We start from the raw sequence: 14730 nt of genomic DNA on the forward strand, positions 1-14730 counted from the left end.
AGCGCCGAAAGACTAGGACAAGGTAAGAAGACGACGACACAAGGCGTTTAGGGGAACATAAAAAAGAGCCCGTTGCAGAAGAAATGAATTGCAACAAAATGGTGAGTTGGGCCAGTTGGTTCATAATGGGAAAAGACAAGCGCCGAAAGACTAGGACAAGGTAAGAAGACGACGACACAAGGCGTTTAGGGGAACATAAAAAAGAGCCCGTTGCAGAAGAAATAAATTGCAACAAAATGGTGAGTTGGGCCAGTTGGTTCATAATGGGAAAAGACAAGCGCCGAAAGACTAGGACAAGGTAAGAAGACGACGACACAAGGCGTTTAGGGGAACATAAAAAAGAGCCCGTTGCAGAAGAAATGAATTGCAACAAAATGGTGAGTTGGGCCAGTTGGTTCATAATGGGAAAAGACAAGCGCCGAAAGACTAGGACAAGGTAAGAAGACGACGACACAAGGCGTTTAGGGGAACATAAAAAAGAGCCCGTTGCAGAAGAAATGAATTGCAACAAAATGGTGAGTTGGGCCAGTTGGTTCATAATGGGAAAAGACAAGCGCCGAAAGACTAGGACAAGGTAAGAAGACGACGACACAAGGCGTTTAGGGGAACATAAAAAAGAGCCCGTTGCAGAAGAAATGAATTGCAACAAAATGGTGAGTTGGGCCAGTTGGTTCATAATGGGAAAAGACAAGCGCCGAAAGACTAGGACAAGGTAAGAAGACGACGACACAAGGCGTTTAGGGGAACATAAAAAAGAGCCCGTTGCAGAAGAAATGAATTGCAACAAAATGGTGAGTTGGGCCAGTTGGTTCATAATGGGAAAAGGCAAGCGCCGAAAGACTAGGACAAGGTAAGAAGACGACGACACAAGCGCAATTGAGTTGACTAGCTATTAGGTGAACTGCTCAATAAAAGTATATTTGACAGTCAGAGAGATACTTCTTAAACTTAGCCAAATGGTTTTAGCCGGTAGCACGGAGACGAATGTGGACAAGCCGAAGAGAGTCTTCATCGGAGATTCACACAGAACCTCTCTGCATTGAACTTGACTTCGAAACCTGAACGGAGAAAATTAGTATTTTTTGTGGCAGGTTAACCTGAGCAATGTAGACGTATATTGCTGCTGGCTTCGACAAGGGTATATATAAATATTGGAGGCGCGATAGATCATAATGCTGTGACAGCTTCTAACTTTGCGAGACGCGTCCCCCACATTTTGAAAGCAGATAATTTCCCTCATTAATCATATGCAACGAGCAGGTTTTCCTGAATCGATTAATTGCGCAATCAGCCCAACTCCTTCAGTGTGGTCGAGAGGCTCTTTCGGCGGAAAGCAGCCAAGATGAATAGCCAAAGCACCGACCGGCGTGGGTGGCTCAAACTTGAAGTTTTAATCGAACACAACCAAACTCAAGAAAAGCAGCTATCGAACCTTCCCATTCACTTGACTGCAACATTAATGTTCCCTCCAGTGAAACACCTCCGTCTGTCGTCCTCAGTTCACTGGTCTATATCGTTATAAAGAAACGACTTATCAGTAACTGGGTAGTCGTCACTCTGAATGTGATTCGAGACAGACAAGAAATCAAAACGTTTTTCCGTGATTCCTCCCCATCCAAGAAATCGAAAGCACGCGATCGTATCTTGAGGAGTAAATGGGCTTTCAAACACGTGATGGAAGAAAACAATCTACTGAGGTTTCACCACACTAATGAACACTCAGCCTTCGTCAAATTACATTGTTCGCCACCGCGCCGACAACACGTGTCCGCGAAAGCCACCAGAGACGCGGAGGGGCGCGGAGCGACCTGGACCGACTGGTTCCCGGTTTTCTCGCTTGGTGGCGTCCGTTTTGCTGGAGTCGCGAATAGTAGAGTACGTTTTTTCAAACCGAGAGCGTTAAGGAGCTCACGTCGCAGAGAAGCTGGCGTCGGCGTCAATGGGACGGGAAAATCATGATTGGTCGATAGGGTCACGAAGTCACAGCCACTTGACCTCGGAAGGGATTTTTTATATACTTAACCCACAAGGCTCACGTTAAACGTGACGTCACGCGTAAAATGAAAGTGATTAAAACATGAAGTGTAATGCGAGTTAAAGGTTGCCGGATCTCTCAAATGGTTTCACTTCATAAAGTAATTCATTTGCCTTAAAGAAACAATTTGAAGGATTTTAGGCCGGATTGGAACCAACGACCCATTGGTGGGGAGTCAAACACGCTACTGACTAGTTCAAGCAGGCTTTATTTTTGTTTCTCTTTGGCTGCTTTGACAAAGTTGCACAACACTTTTAAGGGTAAACTCATGCGTGCAATACACTATGCGCACATCACCTTTAAAATTCCTTCACGTTCTCCAAAACATCCAATATGGATAACTACTCCTGCGGGGGGAAAACCAATGTGGCATACTATAAGTCGTTTGAAGCGAAAAATAGGAACCCTAGCCAAAAATGTATTAAAGATTTACCCGACGCTTCGGGACTTGGCGAGCTGTGGAGGCTAGGGCCCCGCAACCACGTAAGGCACGTGTGACCCGACGTCATGGCATCATTTGTGTCGACACGCCAAATGCGAGGCGCGAGGCCCGGAGGAACCCGCTGTCGTCTGCTAGCTGTGTCAAACGTCCCAGACGTTGCGCTCGACCACCTTCGATTTCTGAAAAAACAAAAAGTCATGGCGTTTTGCCGCATTGTCCGTTAACATGCCCTAAAATATTTTTGACGAAAAAAAAACTTCGATGGCGTGAGCCCGGTTTTAACTTTTAAAATTAGCTTGAAACTAGGTATCATTCCCTAATTTATGAAAAATCAGGTTTTCATTAAACACACAACAACATTTTTTCTTATATCTGTAATTACTTTGATTAAACTTTCGGAATCAAAACACAATTGACTGTTTTTCAAAACCCACCATATTTTGTGTTTTTACTTGGACCACCTCAGGGTGAAATAAATGGCTGTTTATGCGACAAAACGCACTTTTCGGCAACTTCAGGATTTTTTTTTTTACTGCGAGATATTTAATTGGGCGGTTTAAATTTTTTAAATATATTATATACCTGCAGGGGCAGCCGGTAAAAAGTTATATTACGTCCCCGGAGTGATTAGATATATTTTTTTTTCAATAAAAATAATGTTAAAAATTAAAAAAAAAATGTTTTTTTTTAATATTTAAATTAAACAAAACTGCACAAACCGAACCACATTGCAAGTCGAAAGCCGCGCAGATTGAAGAAAAAATATTCTTGGGTGTTTCATGAAAAAGCGAATTTTTCATAAATTATGTAATGCTACCTAGTTTCACGCTATTTCTAAAAATTAAAACCGCGCTCACGTCATCAAAAAAATTTTTAGTCAAAGATATTTTAGGGCATGGCTACGGACAATCCGAAAAAAGGCCTTGAATTTTTTTTTTTTTTTTTTATAAATTGATGGTGGTCGAGCGCAACGTCTGGGACGTTTGACATGGCATGACACAGCCGAGAGTCTTCTGCTCCGAAACCAACCAACTTCGGATGAACGTCTACCGCACCAACATATCCGTCCGCTAGAATAGCGAGCACTTCGGAAAGAGTTCATGAGACAACCATACGCTCAATTTAGCCGCGAATCTGTGACGGGTGCTAATGCAGCCACCGCGATGTTTTGAGCGGAAACGGCCGATTACACGGCTGCGATGGCCAGTGATCGCCAACGGCCACGGCACTACCAGAAGAACGGATACGGATGTGAGGTTACAGATGGAATCGCGCGAGTTCAATTTCCCTTAGAAGAAAAAGAAGGCTAGAACTACTTTTTGTCGCGGACGGCGCTAATGCTGTGGCGGTAACGAGGCCCTCGTGGCCTCGTCATGGAGTGTTATCACGCGCCTTGCACCGGCGCTCTCATTGGGTCGCGGGGGCCGTAGCCGGGACCCAACCACGAGGCCCATGATGCACAGCCCATCTAAATAAAGTTTGTCTCACCAACCATCCACAGTCCGCCAAGTTATCGTGAAATGGAGTGTAGGCCACGCAGACACACTTGCACGGCTTTCGCATTCCACTCTTAGAGGCGAAGCTTAAGCGCCTTCCTCTAATTTATTTTTTCAGTAAATGCGCTGGTGTAGCAAGAAGCAGCACAAAAAGCGGATTGATAATTAATATGAACCAGTGGATTACCGATTTGGTATTGCTGATTATCAATAATTATGTCAACTAAATTCACTACCACGTTCAAGAAACTAAACGCTTTTTCATGCCGAATTTCGTTCAAAAATTATTCAAGAACGAATTAGTTTTCTTTTTCAATGTACTAAGTGATTTTTAAGGCAGGGTCTGACAACAAACGATAACTGCCTTTTCTTTTCTTCTTTTTCCCGCTGAAAAATTTAAGTGTAGCGTCGGCGGTATAAAAAAAACCCACCAAAAAATAAGACATAACTTTATTTCATTCGACGCAAGAATACATTTACGCAAATAGGGAATGAAGAGCTGGCGTGAATGGAGCCTTCGTATACTGAGGCAATCATCTCGTATGCAGGAAAAAATTTAACCCGATTTCGTTCTGTTAACATTTCAGAGATTGCTTCTATTATCTGGAGTAGAAAACGTTCAGTAAAATATTTTGTGCTGCGTATTTTTGTTTTTAATTAATTTATATTTTACAAGAAGAAGGTCTAGAACTGATTTTTCTCCTTGCATTTCTACATTTACTTACACACTTCAGAATAATTCTCCTTTTACTACATTCAGTCTCTAACTTTCGAAGACCACCCTTAATCGCAGGCTTTCGTCTAATATTCACAATAAATAAATACATTTAGTTTAATTTCCGTCACCAAGCCCTTGATTGCGGTGCATATATAGGAGGCAACTACGGCGTATCTGCTGCTCAAAAATATATAGAAGGTGGTTTCCGAAATGGCCTAATAAGCTTTAAAATCGCTTCACGATGCCTGCCTTCTATGTTGATTAAATGACGTTTATATTAAAACCGGATTAAGTATCGCCCCTCACGTAGTTAAGATCTGTTTATTTAACAAAGAAAACACTATGCAACATGAAATAATATAAGGTGACCATGACGCGGATTTTTTATTTTTTTTAATGGTGCTTATTTAAGCTCCGATGAGAAGCACAAAGAGGCTTTTATTATTGAGGCTGAATTATAATAAACATGTCAAATCTGTATGATATCATTAGACTAGGTGGTATGGTATTTGCCATCAGTCTCTAATGGTGTTAAAAATACAAGTATATTTTAAAAGGCCGGAGCATTTCTTTAATGTAGCAGTCACACGTTTCCTAACGCAGCATTTCATGTGCGCAAATGACACTCGTGGAAATGTCGGTTTAATTTCTTGACACATATATCATGCTTAAAATGTCTAGAACAAAGGAACTGCAACAGAATGGCGAACAAAGTAAGTCCAAATACCAAAGCGGTATAAGCTCCGGAATAAAATAAAATAAATCGGCGAAACATTTTAAAAATAGTCCAGGATTTTCGCGGCTATATAACGCTCGAATGCAGTGGGCATAGGGACTCACAACTTCGTTGAAAACAATACACCGACTATGGGATTCACCGGAATTGCGCTCCTGTTGGGTGAGTTTTTAAGTTATTTAGCCGATTGCATTGCCAGTATTGTTAAGCGCTGTTGTAGTGTGTGCGACGATCTACTTACTTTGTAATAAAGATTTGCAAGCTAAGCACAAATAAAATAATTTTGTTTAGTCAAGTCTATACTTTTTATTTAATGAATGATAGAAAAATATCAGATTCTTATTGCGTATACCTTCTGCCAATAGCTCAAGTAAATTAGAGCTAAGCTGATACTTGTCTCAGTTTTAGTGCTCCCCGTGATAGGGGTAAATAAAGGAATATAAGTTATTACAATCAGTCAGGAAGCTGTATATTCGAGACATCCGATGTATTTACCTCTTGTCGATATAATTACAAAAACTACCATAATCGCGAAACATTCTATTGAGTCGAAGTGTGCTAAGCACATCCCCCCCCCCCCCCCCCCCACCAAAAAAAAAAAAAAACCTAGTGGGTAGCAACTTGTCGCGATTAAACTTCTATTATACATGTACTGAAAAATAATATATATTTTGAGTAGGGTTGAAGTTAAAGAAGTGGATCATTACACGAATTGCCTTGGCATGCATATTACGTGTTCCGAAAAGGAGGCTTTTTTTCTATATTTTAGCAAACGTTTAAAAAAATATCCATATATTTTTTTTAATTATTCGGGCACTTTCGGAAGAGCTGTTCACGTAGTAAGTATTAAACGATGTATCTTGAGTCCTTTGCGAAACCTGTTCTTATGGTTTCTACAGTCGCTCTAATTTCCGTTTAACATTGGCTGAGTCTGCTGGGTAAAAAGGAGATGTAGACCATTTTGTGCATTGTTTTACAATTTGCTTGTTTCATAAGTAGGTTTGAACATTTTCTCGTGGAGCTCCAATATTCCAATCGATGTTGTTTACGGCGAAGGTGTTCTTGCCACGACGCATACATAACTAATTAAAATTTATATAACTGCCTTCCTAATCCGTACTAGTATATTCGATATGTAAACCTCATAAAAAGAACCATGTATCCGGGAACTCAGAACGTCTCGAAGCATTGCAACAGCGGAAGTTAGCTACTGCGTTCGCCCATTGCCTGCATTACTGTCCCTTAGTAGTAAACTGTAAGGCCATTTACGAAGAACCACATCCGTGTTCTGTCTGTTGTCTTGATGCGCGTCAAGAAGCGATTATTCCGTGAATCCTGTTATATTTTGTTATTATTACATAAACATTTAGAATTAATGCATTGAAAAAAGAGGAGTTCACCAAATATATTTAAGTTGGTCTAGTTGAACTCTTTCTTTTTGCGTGTTTTATTGCCTGCAGTGTCTTTGGCCTTCCTTGGAAGCGCTGCTGATGAGGAATGCAGCAACGGAACAAGACCCACATCGGTAACAGTTTAATTTTTATTGTAGAACTGGAAACGTGTCGTGTGTCGATTCGTCAATCAAAGCAAGGGTTCCGAGCCGTCCACTCTTTTGTCAGCATGTTTTCAGGAGCACATAAAATGACCTAAATGCGCACACGAAAAAAATATTTTATTGCTTAAATTACTAACCCGCGATGCGGTCTGTGAAAATAAATTATTGTGAATAGTACTAGCAACTTAGTCATCATGTTTATTTTTTACACAGCAAAAGGATAGAGAAGGCTGCGATTATTACTGCTGGAACGATGGAAGCAACTCATGGGACCAATATTTTTTCGGAGACAATGAACCCTGCTTTGTGAGTTGCAAACCTAATCTTGTTAACACACGTACGGGCTCCCCCAACTGAGGGGGTTATGTTCCACATAGACAGCCTTTTCCATAACTACACTAATTCTTTTTTTTTAAAGCATGTTCACTGCAATGATCTTAGAATATGCATCAGAAAGAGGTACACCTGCGGCTTTTTTTACTTTTTTTTTACTTTCAAATTGATGCCGAAAGTTACCACTTTTTGTTTAATTATTCACCATGTAGGATATATCTGTAGATAGTATAATAGTGTCTTTCTTACCTGTGTTTAATTTTAGTTCACATATTTATGTATTGCCACGCGCGTCGGCGAGCGACCGCGTGCGTGGCAGAGTAGTTACCGTGCTTGTCGGTCGCGCGGAAAGTCTAGGTTCGATTTCAGACGGTGTAATGTTCTTTTATTTATTCTTTCAACATTGCATTCTCGTGAGTTCGAGAACACTCTCGGCTGTTCGAGTTCCGAATGTTCAACTCGCCGAACGTTCTAGGTCAATTGTTCCAGAAGCCTACGCGCGTAGATAAGGGGCTCCGCGTGGCAAGCTGCAGTCAGTCTCGCCTGTCGGAAATCGCGTACCGCCGCCGATTAGCCGTTTCCTACGTGGTCCGTCAACAACCCGAGTCCAGCCTGGTTCTTTCGCGGGAGCGGGATTCCGCTCCCAGTTTATTGGTACAATAAAACACAACGCTACAAAACACTGAATCTAAACTACAAATACAAGCTACATTACACAAATATTTACAAACCCGCGTTAGGCCAGAAGCTAAACCCAAAGAAGGCCCCCAGGCCTCGTGTCCCGCGATATCCTAGATCCGGTCGCCACCCACCTACCTGCGTCTCGGTCTCGTCCGGAGTTCTAAGAGACTCTTCGCAGTCAGTCCGAGTTTTAAAAGCAAGGAAATCAAAAGAAGTGTTGCTAGACTCTTCGCCCCCTGTCTACCGAGTATATATCAATCGATGAGCGAGATTTCTCCTCGCCCACCACGGGGCGCCTGCAGCGCCATTCAGTGGCTGGGAGAGAAAGCGGCACGTCGGGAGCCGAATTCGAGATCCTGATCAACCCCGCGGCGACGCGACCATGTTATCGTGTCTGAGGCGAGGCAGCTACTTAGCTGCCTCGCGGCCAAAATGGCAGAGTGGTTTGATAGGCGCCCTCGTGAATGCACGGTGCGCCATACACCCCAGCGTTCGACTCTGCTGTTACGCCGACTTCGACGCCCGCGACGCTGTTCTGTTATCTTCTGTTTCCTTTTTATTTTTTGGCACAAGTTCGCCACATTAAACGTTTAGTTTCTTCAGTTATCATCGCCTCACTCGTTGTCATTCGTGACAGTATATTCACACATCTCGGATGCGAGGGGTGACCTCTAAAAATCTCGAGGCAAAATTAAAATATATTAGCTGAAAACATTGCATTATTTTCCTGAGTATACTTCAACTTGCCGTATACTTGCCGTATACTTCAACTTAGCTGAGTCTACAACCGCGTTGCTGCACACCCTGTCGCACATGGTGGGTGCAAAATCGCTATTTGCCAAAATTCAAAAGTTAATAAGCGTGTAGAAATTACATTGCAACGTCATACTGGGACGACATGTGAAACTGCGACGTCACATGTCTGTGATCTCACAGGCTCAAGTAACATCATATGACTTCGCAGTGTTCCGTGACATCATATGAATGTGATGACACATGGTCAAGTAACTTCATTTGACGTCATAGTGTCGCTTGACATAACGTGACCTCAAAAGTTGCCGAAAAATACAGCGAATATGCTTTTCCCCTAAATTTGTCACGGAAGCACCTCCCGTGACGTCAAAGTACGAGGTGACGTTACTTCAGAATTTCTCTGTTGAATGTTGCCTAGAAATTTTCCTGTTACATATAGCGAGAAACATGTTGCGCAATACTTAACAAGAAAACGAACAACGCGACATCCCGTGACGTTTCAAAATTATCCACTAAATTTAGCACATGGATTTAAAGGGTAACATGACCTTGGACCTTGGCAGCGTTGCACGGAACGGCGTTCCAAAGAACGGCGTTCCTGGAACGCGTTTTTTTTTCACGAGGAACGAAGGAACGCCACCGTTCCATTTTACATCGGTGGCACTGGAGCGGGAACTCGTTGCATTTTTACTGGAATGGAAAGAGTAACGGCGTTCCTTTTTGTTCGTTCAGTGGGGTAATTTTTATTTTATTTCTAAGAAATCATATCTAAAAGTATAAAAACTATATCTTTACGAACATATTGTTTTTAACTTGTTAACTTTTTTGGCTACCTGTCTTGAAGTTTATTTTGTGTGGTCCTCGCTTGATAACAGTCGGGGGCAGGAGAGGTAGTGGACAACGATTCTTTTTTCAGTGCCCGAGACTGAGGTACAAAAAGCAAAACTTATAGTTGCAGGAAAAGACACAAACAGAGGGACATTTAAAACTCAGCTACTTCCTTTAGTTCCACGAATTATCATACACCCAGAAATCTAATACCGACTAAAGCCATTTCTGAACATCCATAAAAAAGACCTACAGTTACAACAAAATCACAGGTTACCAGACATCGAACGCACCCGTTTATCCCGAACATTGGTTACTTAAAAGATACACAAAAATTAACCGTTATTCCTTTTCCCCTTACCCCCCCCCCCCCCCCCCTTCAAATTGAACAATAATTAGAATAAAACGTATGAGGTTGTTGCAAAACGCTCGTGCATTGTGGGGTAACAGTACATTTGGCTCGTCTGAATCGTTCCCCACAAACATAAATATGGTTAAAAGCTGAGATTTTTAAACTTCAATATATCAACAAGTAAAACCTTGATTTCACTTGTTTTCGTCTCCTGGTGTCCTTCCATCACGACATAAAAATTCTTATGTTCTCATTTAATGCGATAGGTAAAAAAAAAACTTTGCTTGATTTAAATAAATATGGTAATCCGCGGAATTAAAATGTAACGTGTGTGTAACGATACGTTCCATTTTTTTAAACTGTAATGGGAACTAGTTCCTCTTACGCAGATCGAACTTGTAACGGAAACGCCTTCCAAAAAGCATAAGGAACGAGGAACGAGCTTTCGTTCCTTTTTTTTTTCTTTTTGAGGAACGTGTACAACACTGGGCCTTGGTAGTAAGACTCCAAAGCACGGCGCACCACCTCTGTTCTGCTTCGAGCCATCAAAGAAGCTGCACTTCAATATGGCTGCACTTCAGAACGGCGGCACTTAAGACATCTTAAAATCATTGTTGTCACATTTGTGAAGCTGCGTCTGAAATAGCATGAACCGCTTTTCCGCCTTCTAGATAAGTAAGAGGAGTCTGATTGAAAGATCAAAACAATACCATCTGAGTTTCTTGAAAACGTATGTTAAGCGGAGGAAGTTGAAATTTAAAAATTAACTAGCGTGTTTTGCGTCTTCTTTAATTTCTCGTTTTTTGCGTGTTTTGCGTCTTCTTTAATTTCTCGTTTTTTGCGTTTTTTGCGTTTTTTGCGTCTTCTTTAAGCACCAAAATGGCGGCGCCGCTAAGAAACTCGCGGAATGGAGTGCCGATACACCATAAATAATATTAGCAAATTTAGTTTCTGTGGCACGCAACATCGAAATATCTAAGGTTTTAAAGAATTAGTTTGTTAAGCACTCCTGGTAGTTCCAGGCAGCCGATGCAATTGCCATATTTAAGCATCTATTGCCCAACCGGTCCCCTTTAACCGGATCAACAAAAAAAATCAAAACTGTTCCAGAAAGCGCACGCAGTTCAGTGGCAAAAATTATTACCTGTATTTTTACAATGTCGAGTGCAATGAGAGGTTATAAGGGAGGTTGTGCAATCGGAGGCCAAAAATGTTGATAAATTGATGCCACTCACTGTGCAATCGGGCGACTTTATTTTTTTTTTTTAGTCCTAAAACAGCCTTTTCAGTAAATTCAAACATTGGTAATGTATCTCCTCAGCAAATATGAAGGCCACACATTCAAAATTACAGGAGGAGATAATCTCCTAATACCATACTGATGAAAAAAGAAAAATCAACAACGGAAACTTTGAACTATTTATGGCTAAATTTAAATAAAAACGCTAGAGTGCTCTTATATCACTGCTGTCCCAAACTAGTTAAAGGCGTGTTGATTTTCCACATATTGGTTGGTAGGACTTATTTTCCTCTCTAGTACTTGTTGTCCAATAAAATGAATAAATTAGACTCATGACTTCGAATGAAGTATTAGGGATCGTGCGTATGCACGCTCTATTCGACCGGAGTCTTTATGCTGCACAACAAAAAGGAATAAAAAAATTAAGTAAGAATAGTTTGATTCAAATCGTTCAATGAGGTAACATACCCGGTTTTGTGCAAGTAGCAATGTGTTTGTAATCGCAGCAACGCGTACTTTTCTAATTAGAATAATATTGGATCTTTATTTCCAGAAAAGAATGAAGTAAACAGTATAGATTTACTTAGCTCTGTTACTGCCTGTTACATCCCAGGCACAGTTGAAGCTCGATTCTTTTTGTCTTCCCATTTTATCGCAGTACAAAGAGGGTGGCTTAAAAGGAACTTGTAAAGAAGGAAACTGCTATTTGGATGACAACAGTCCCACTGAGAATCCGAAGACCGGTGATGATGGTGAGGGTGATAATGATGATGATAATGAGGAGGAGGAGGAGGAGGAAGACGAAGAAGAGGAGGAGGAGGAGGAGGAGTATTAGGAGGAGATTGGGGATACGGAGAGAAAAGGATAGAAATTGACGATGAATAAAAAGAAAAAAAAAACAAGAAAAAAAATATCAAGCGGATAACTTTCATTAAAAGCACCTAATCTAAACGATGCTTAATAAACTTGAGAAACAGTAACGTCCGAATTCAGGAACGTTCCTTTCCTTACCGGAGCACCTTTCCTCTCGTAGGTGGGCGCACTTGCGAATCATAAACAAGCCTAACCTTATACCCCTGTCAGACGGCAGCTACAATGGCATTTACGCCAAATGACATTCAGGTTTTCAAATGACATTCGAGATGGGACCTGCCAGACGACAACTAAAATGACATTTAGGTGATGTTCATTGCGATTGCGTTCGCTAAGTCGAATCAGTCACACAGAGTATGCTTTTGCGGTAGCGATTATTAATTGCGCAATAAACTATTTGTTATATTTTGTTTTAAGTAGATGAAATTTATGAAACACCGCAAAGTGTTTTTTAAACGAAGTCTGCTTTCTGATGAGACGCTTGCCGCTTGGCGGCTTGGCTTGCTTGGCTTGCTCAGTGGGCTCCCTCCTTTGTTCAGCGCCGTGTCTCGTTTCTTTTGCTTCTCTTCGGCTGCCGTCGCTGTTTGTTCCGCTCAAGCTTCCCCCACTTTTCCACGTGCGATGGATCCTGCGGTGGACCCCGTGGACCCTAATCCGGCTGCCGCCGTTGCGATGGACGTACTGTCGTGTGCTGCGTATGTTATGTACGTGCTCGCTCTGCAAACAAGTAGTTTGTCTACTTTTAGCGTGGACATCAGGTCTGCCAGGAGGAAGGCGGATCTCCTCGAAGAGGAGCTTCTTGCGAACAGCGTTTTGCTTGCTGCCGCTGCTGCTGCGTCAAAGACTGACGCCGTGCCGCGCAGCGTCCAGGCGTTCGTGAGGAACGAGCGGTGGTTTGAAGATACACTGCCAAACTTGCCTGCTTATTTTTTCAAGCAGTCTTTTCGTGTGATGCCGACCACGTTTCGGTACCTCGTGAATGTGTGCCGGCCGCACATGAAGCGTGAAGTGACTGCCATGCGTGCGACCATATCAGTGGAGATGCGAGTAGGCGCTTCCTTGTACAAGCTGTGCTCCACCGCTGAGGACAGGACCGTCGCCCACCAGTTCGGCCTGGGACGCTCCACGGTGAACGAGCTGTACAAGGAGTTCTGCACAGTCGTCGTCTCCGCTCTCGAGCCCGAGTGGGTGAAGATGGTCGGCGCCGCCGAGCTTTCTGAGCGCGTCCGGGAGTTCGAAGCTACCTTGGACTTTCCGCAGGCCATAGGGGCACTTGACGGCTGCCATTTCCCTGTGTCGCCACCACAAGCGGACGCCACCGACTACCGAAACTACAAGGGCTGGTAAGTACCTTTTTCCGAAAGGGAACCGTATATAGCCTTCATTATATAAGAGATTATGTTTGGATTAGCAGTACAGAATCTGCATGTCCCAGCATTCCCGAGTTTAGACCACATAGTTTCTAGCCACATTACCAATTTTTTTTTTCTTCCAATCGCTGTTTGGGAACTTACTGCTTGAAGACAGAGTCAGTGGAACTGTCTGACCAACATTGCTAAAGTGTGGTTCAAAAAAAGTGTTTTGTATCCAATGTGTTCCATTACCTTATTGGGGGAGGTAATTATGTGGTGACCCAGCAGGCTAATTGAGTGCTTTGCCACGCTTATATGCAGGTACAGCATCATCCTCCTTGCCTTGTTGGACCATAGATTCCCTGGTTCCGGTATGTCAACGTCGGAGCGCCAGGACGGTGCCATGATGCCCATGTTTTCCGGAGGTCGGCACTGGCAGGCATTCTGGAAGGGCCAACCTTCCAGAAGCCCATGATCACCATCAATGGGACCGCCGTGCCACCAGTGATCCTCTGCGACCAGGTATTCCCGCTTACGCCTAACCTGTTGAAGCCGTATCCGCGGAAGGACGTCACGGACAACTCCACGCAGGCGGGGTTCAACAAGCGGCTGTCAGCTGCACGCAAGATTGTTGAAAATGCCATCGGCCGAGTGAAGGCACGGTTTCGCCTGATCCTGAAACGCATGGAGTGTGACGTTAACAACGCCCGCCTGATCGTACGAGCCTTCTGCGTCCTCAACAATATATGTGAGCACTTCAACGATGGCGTTGAGGCCCAGTGGCTCAGGGATGCCGAGCGTGTGGACAGCGTCCACATCCAACCGGTCTGCGCCACGGACATCGAAGCAGACAGCGGACAGAGGATCAGGAACGCCATTGCTGTCTACCTGCACCAGCGCTCCAGGCTGCAGCACTGAATCCCTGTTGCGTGATGCACAACGGAGGCCCCATGTTACTGGTGGCATGGCACTGGCCTGTCTAAACATCAGTGCTGTGTGCAACTGAGGTGCTGGGTGCACCTCAGTTGTCTGCAAGACAACTGAGGTGCACCCTCGGGTGCACTTGAGTCGTCTTGCACAAATGCAGACAGCACAGATGTTTAGACAAGCCAGTGCTGTACCATCAGTAACATGTAGCCTTCTACCAACCAAAAAAAAGGCCCTTTTCAAGGCCAAACAAATAGGCTTTTTGGAGCTTGCTATACTGTGAGACCATGCCCTCCCGTGTCTCGAGTAAATGCTTCATGGGAGTCATGAAATGTGCCTTTCATTCATTTTTCAAAACAAATTTCGTTGATTGAATTATTCCAGTTTATATCTCAACTTCTTTACGAAA

General features: G+C 43.1%; 2 protein-coding genes across 2 annotated transcripts; both read left to right on the plus strand.

The window, feature by feature from the left end:
- The first annotated feature begins 5528 nt into the window (after positions 1 to 5528).
- On the plus strand, positions 5529 to 12071 carry LOC115327170 (gem-associated protein 2-like). The gene is made up of 4 exons (XM_029988117.2): positions 5529 to 5589; positions 6888 to 6952; positions 7196 to 7288; positions 11828 to 12071. The coding sequence occupies exons 1-4, from the start codon at positions 5559 to 5561 to the stop codon at positions 12002 to 12004; spliced, it is 366 nt and encodes a 121-aa protein (XP_029843977.2). The 5' UTR covers positions 5529 to 5558; the 3' UTR covers positions 12005 to 12071.
- Positions 12072 to 12663: 592 nt separating this feature from the next.
- LOC120840195 lies at positions 12664 to 14312 on the plus strand. The gene is made up of 3 exons (XM_040210600.1): positions 12664 to 12918; positions 13150 to 13385; positions 13820 to 14312. Exons 1-3 carry the CDS (start codon positions 12664 to 12666, stop codon positions 14310 to 14312), a joined length of 984 nt encoding a protein of 327 aa, XP_040066534.1.
- The last annotated feature ends 418 nt before the right edge of the window (positions 14313 to 14730 follow it).

Source organism: Ixodes scapularis, unplaced genomic scaffold, assembly GCF_016920785.2.
Source record: "Ixodes scapularis isolate PalLabHiFi unplaced genomic scaffold, ASM1692078v2 PGA_scaffold1__304_contigs__length_218370807, whole genome shotgun sequence".
Taxonomy (NCBI): Eukaryota; Metazoa; Arthropoda; class Arachnida; order Ixodida; family Ixodidae; genus Ixodes; species Ixodes scapularis.